General features: G+C 35.8%; 1 protein-coding gene across 3 annotated transcripts in view; it reads left to right on the forward strand.

Annotated features, from left to right (window-relative positions):
• Positions 1–5,492, forward strand: part of PAIP1 (poly(A) binding protein interacting protein 1) — a 29,346-nt gene extending 23,854 nt beyond the window's left edge. For all 3 annotated transcript variants that reach the window (XM_066378063.1, XM_066378046.1, XM_066378055.1), the window contains exons 10-11: positions 2,801–2,894; positions 4,310–5,492. In XM_066378063.1, coding sequence (XP_066234160.1) covers positions 2,801–2,894; positions 4,310–4,403 — 188 coding nt within the window. In that variant the 3' untranslated portion in view covers positions 4,404–5,492. The remainder of the gene's footprint in view (positions 1–2,800; positions 2,895–4,309) is intronic.
• The last annotated feature ends 508 nt before the right edge of the window (positions 5,493–6,000 follow it).

Genomic DNA, 6,000 nt, shown 5'->3' on the forward strand with positions numbered 1-6,000 from the left:
TAAATTTAAGTGCTCGCTTCAGCAGCACATATACAAATGCTAAATAATACTCCTTGCAGACTAAAGCCAGTTTGTAGCCCTTGCTGTGGGTAGTCGGGTGGTTCACACGTGTCCCTGCAGACAGTGCTGCACACTCCTCACACCCTTGTTTACTTGCAGGAGTTTCTTTAGGGTGAGGAGGTCGAACTGTCACATTTCAGGCTGTTTGCATCTTCAGTTTCACTAAATGCTATTAGACTGGTCACCAGAGGGATTGTACTGCTTTTATTTCCAGCCTCGGAGGGTCCCTGTTTCTTATCCTTGGCAACACTTATTGTTGCCAGACCTCATCTTTGTCAGTCTGATTGTGTGAAATTTTGAATTTTTATTTTACTACTAATGACACTGAATTTCTTTTCTTTTTATTGAACTTTTTATTTCTTCCTTTGAGAATAGACTGTATATGTTCTTCGCCCCTATTTCTGTTGGCTCATTGTCTAATTTGATTTGTAATTCCTTGCACAGCCTAGAAGGTGATCTTTCTGTAGTTAGCTTTTCTCAATATGTGCTGTCTTTCCGTTTGTCTTAGTGTATAGAAGCTTTGAGTTTAATGTAAACTAAATTATGTCTTGTGTGTGCTCTCTCTCAGTCTATCATCAAGTTCCATTTTCTCCTGTAAATCTTTTGTTGCTTCATATTTAGGCTAATTTTTAGGTGTGGGATGCAGTAGGAATTAAGTATTTTCCCCCTAGTCTCACATGTCAACAACAGGTGTTGAATCATCCTACTTCTTTTAGAGAAAATGTTCCTCTATTGTGGACCATGTAGTCCCTCTGTAAACTTGTTTTGTTTCTCTGTCTCTGTGTGGATCCTTGTCTGCCTCAACACCAATACCACTTCTTAATTAGTCTGACTTTGCTATAAATCTTGCTGTCTCATGAGGCAGATTTCCCTCCTTCCCATATTCTTTGAAGTTACTTTGATTCCTTGTGGGTGTTTGTTCTTCTTCTGTGTCTGATCTGTTTTCCTATCATTTGTTCTGTTCACACTTTTTTTCTCAATCACTTGAAGTTAGTATATTATATCCCTTTATAACTGCTCTAGTGTTTGAGTGCCCTATTGTTTTTCTTCATGAAACTTGTGGATTGAATTATAGGAACATCTATCCAAAGTGGATATTATATATATTTGCTTCTGCTGGGAGCCACAAGGTTAACAGTGGCTTGGAGCAAATTTTTATTTTTTTGTCCTGGGGTTTTTTATGTGGGTGATACAAATTTGAGCTGCAGGCCCATTGTTACAAACTCTCGGGGGAACCAGAGTACTTCTGTCCGTACTCCAGAGCCAGGCAGACCCAACAAAACCTCTTTGCCACTAAGGTGTTTTGCATTTTGGGTTTTATCCTGGTCCATCTTTCTTCTGGGATATCAGCCCTTTGAGAATGTCCTGGGTTTGTGCAAAGGAATATGAGTGTGGGGCATATACACTCCCCTCTTCCTGTTTCAGTAGTCCCAACACCCTTCTTTCTGATTTGTGGGTTTTAAAATTCAAGCCCTTTTGTTACCACATGGCCTCCCAGCCTCTGGGCTGCAGTAATCACGTGTGGCTTTGTTTCCTTCCTGTTCCAGTCCTCGGGTAATTTGATGTTTTTCTGACCTCATCTGTATTTTTAAAAGAATATTTGTCTTGCCAATTCCCTCAAGTATTTATTGCAGGAAGGTTTTATAGTTAAAATGGTCTTCAAATTGCCAAAGCTGAATGTCAGAATATTGCTAATCCTTTACGCTGGAATTAATGTTTTAAAGAAACTGACAATCTTGGGAAAACATGGTTTTACCCAAATATTAATTAACTTCTTGAAATTTGAGGTAGCTGTTAACAAATTAATTTTAAGATAACCAGTGTTAATTAATATGCTGATCCAGGCAGACATGCTAAGAGACTCCGTAACTGTGCCTACGGTAGCTGGCAGAAAGAGACCATGGGGGGAAGGTGGCGCAGCTGACTCCCGCTGTCCCGAGGACAGGGAGGAAGAGAAAGTGCCCCATGCTTGACCTCTGTCAGGGCAGCCGCCTCTGGTTGAGGAGCATGGACCACTGGCTGTCACCTGCCAGCTGGATAGACAGCTCGCTTCACCTCCCTGGGGAGGACACCTGGGCCGGAGTGAGGATGTCTGACGGAACCCCCTCCCTGTGGAAGGAGAACGAGAACAGAGGAACCGTGTCCTTCCCTAGGGAACGGTGGGGCCCGTCTTCTGTCTGAGGGAGAACACGGGACGACGGGAACCGGCATGCACAGGCTATGGCGTGCACGCCAGTGTTCTCATAGCGGCCTTCATATCCACCTTACACTTAGAGGAATATCTATATACAATTAAGATTTATGAGCATACAGGGGGGCAAAAGCAGGCTAGTTAAAATACAAGTTTTATAAAAGCTATTCTTGCCTGACCTGTGGTGGCGCAGTGGATAAAGCATCGACCTGGGATGCTGAGGTTGCTGGTTCGAAACCCTGGGCTTGCCTGGTCAAGGCACATGTGGCAGTTGATGCTTCCTGCTCCTCCCCTGTTCTCTCTATCTCTTTTCCTACCCTCCCCCTAAAAGTGAATAAATAAAATCTAAAAAAATAAAATGGACAAGATTTCTTAAAAAAAAAAAAAAAAAGCTGTTCTTAAATGTGTAATTAAACTTAACAGATAAATAAATATAGGTTCCTGCTAATTAAACTCTGGGTCATCTTAAAAGCCATAATAAAATTTCTTAGGAATAACTGACTAATATGCATTTTTTCAATATTTAAATTTTTTTTCTCTTTTTTGTAGATTACCAAGAGAAATATCAAGAGTTACTTGAAAGAGAAGACTTTTTTCCAGATTATGAAGAAAACGGAACAGATTTATCAGGGGCTAGTGATCCGTAAGTTCTCTTTAGCTGCTAGCTTCATTTGTGGAATTTCTGTGACAACAGCTTATAGATAGTTTAGAATAGAACAAAGTAAATAAAGAATGTGCATTTTGATTTGATAGTGTTACAGTGAATATATGTAGTACTTATTTACCAAAAAATTCCAGATAATCATGTTGGAAAACACACAAACTGTAATTTTTAAGATTTATATATAGTTGGGAAAATATTAAAATTTAGTATACTCAAGCATAATTAGTTTTTTAAAAATACATTCTATTACTATACCTAAGACTAAGTAGCTCTAAAACTGTAAGATCTTGGGCAAGTTCTGTGCCTGTTTCTCCATCTATCAAATAGGAAGAGTCACACTCCTACGTCAGGTTTTCTGAGAACTAAGTGAGAAGACATAAGTGCTCTGGCACATAGCAGAAGGTTCAAATCTTATCTGTTAAGGATAGATTAAGATTAAAGAAAGCAGATTACTGTATAGAAATGTTTAGACTGAAGGGAAGATGTAAGTTATAGTCCTATTCTCATATTTCAGTTTCTTTACCTGCCATTCTTGGTAATAAAAGGAATTTTTATTCTATTTCTCACTCCTTATGAAATTTAACGACATCCTGTTATAGAAGGATGAGACACTTGTAAGGGTTAGTCCCAGCTCTGTTAATAGGAATTTGGACAGGCTGCTTGCGTTCTCTCCCTAAGTAGCAGGAGGAGTAAATTAAGCCTGTGACTTCAGTTTTTCTTATATACCTTCTCTAAAGTGTGTTGTGGATTAAAAAAAAAGTGAACCGCTGTTAATTCTTTTATCTAGTAACATTTTCATTATAAGTCCATTTGAAATCTTCTAATATAATACTGCCATACTTTTATAAACTAGTTTAATAGGAAAAAATACAGGGATGTAAGGACCTGAGCATCTTGCTATGAAAGTCTGATTCCAAATATATTATGATTAAGTTGTCATTGCAGGAATGCCATTTTTGACATTAAATAGACATAAAATATTAATGCATCATTAGAGGGGGATGCTATGTCTGAAATGATGTTTTAATTAGTGTTATTGTTGATAAACTAAAGTTAGGATATTAATATCACTCTTGAGTCCCCTTTATATGTAAAACTTTTGAATTAACTTATAGATTATATTTGGTTAAAGAATTTAATGTATGTCTAAAAATCTAACAGAATCTTAACTTCAAACACAAGGGACTGAGAAGCTACTGTAAAATTTGACACACCATATTAAGCATTTGTTGTCTGAGTACTGATATTTAATGTAATTCTAAACAATGCCTGCATTCTAGTATAACTCAGTGTAGGAAAAGTACATCTGTTATTCTTTCTTATGGCTTAGCATCTTTGGCATTTTCTGCATTGAAAAACATTAAACTTATGAGTTATCTTTGCTTCTTTAACAGATACTTGGATGATATTGATGATGAGATGGACCCAGAAATAGAAGAAGCTTATGAAAAGTTTTGTTTGGAATCAGAGCGTAAGCGAAAACAGTAAAGTTAAATTTCAACCTGTCAGTTTTATAAAGCAGTTTAGATTATGGTGGTTCAGCAGAACACAGGAAAGCAAGAAAATGTGTCACACTTATACCAAATTAAGGATGTTGAGTTATGTTACTAATGTATGCAACTTTAATTTTGTTTAACACTATCTGCCAAAATAAACTTTATTCCCTATAACTTAAAATGTGTATATATATATAAAATAGTTTATTATGTACAGTTAATTCCACTGTTTTGGCTGCAATAAAATAAATTTTGAAATAAAGGAAATGTTGAAAGTAAACTTTGCTAGCTGGTTAGAAGCTTATCCTTTAAATTCAGCTTTTCTTGAGGGAAAAGTCTTAGTCTGGAAATAAATATTACCACAAAAAGGTAGCACCCTTTTCTTAGATATGAGTCTATAGCTTTCATTTAGTTTTACATTTAGTGTCTCCGTGAATTGGGTTTCAAATATGAATCATGATTGTAAAAATCTGTGGCACTAAAGTCTTAGAATATATCATTAATGGATTTGCATATTCAGATGTTACTTGATACCAAGGGCTTTTAAAATGTCATTTAAAAAAAAAAACTCCCAGCTAAACAACCAAGATTCTTCACTAAGAATTTATTGTAATTCTAAATTGTTCAATTTTTTTCACCGAACCTCATTACCCAAAAGCCTAGGACATTCTTCTGCTTTATTTATATGGCTTTCTTATTTTTATTTGGTAGCATGAGTTGCATTGACTTTTTTACTAGAGAATTTTGCTAGATCTTTGTCATTCAAGTTTTCATCTGCTTTATAATTGATACACCTTGAGGATCACTTTTCTAATACTTTTACTATAATGTGGTACCACCTCAGTCCTATTTTTACCTAATGTCAAAACTCTTTTTCTGACTAACTAAAAGTGAAACTTATGTACAAAAGGATTGCTTGTAAATATGCATGTAAATAGTTCTGTTAATAACCCACTGTTTTACATTTGGTACACCTGTGTCTGCTACTCCAGTTAGCTTTCTCACTTTTCTGCTTGTTTGTTCAGTCTGGATTAAAATTAGACTTTGAAAATAAAGTTGAAATAGTTTTGTTTTTTCTAAGTTTTTGGAGTGGTATACTGGTATTTTAAAGAATTTGTCTTGAACTTATTTATGACATAAAAATTATGGTGTGAAATCAAAATATATATTAGGATAGAAGTTACTCTATTCAGTGTCTGTTCAATAAGAATTCAACTCAGTCTAGTTGGAAAAACTAGCAAATGTAAAACATTAACTTTTGGATTCTGTATTGTAAAAGGTGGGACAAAAGTAGGTTTATAGTTCATATAGAAAATAATGCAGTCATTAATAAATAATAACACAAACTAACTATTTCACGTACTCACAACTCTAAACCTACTTTTGCCCTGCTCTGTATATGCAGTTGGGGTTTTTGGAAATTGTAATAGTCAGAACTTTTTTTTTCAAAATGGCTTCTGTTACGTGGTGGCTGATCCCTTAATCTTTAAAATTGTGCTCACTGTATATTTCAGGGGCAGGTGTTAGGCCAGCAGCCAAGTATATGCTGACTGAACAGTTCTAACTTGTAACATTTGCTCTGTGAATAA

Source organism: Saccopteryx leptura, chromosome 1, assembly GCF_036850995.1.
Source record: "Saccopteryx leptura isolate mSacLep1 chromosome 1, mSacLep1_pri_phased_curated, whole genome shotgun sequence".
Lineage (NCBI taxonomy): Eukaryota > Metazoa > Chordata > Mammalia > Chiroptera > Emballonuridae > Saccopteryx > Saccopteryx leptura.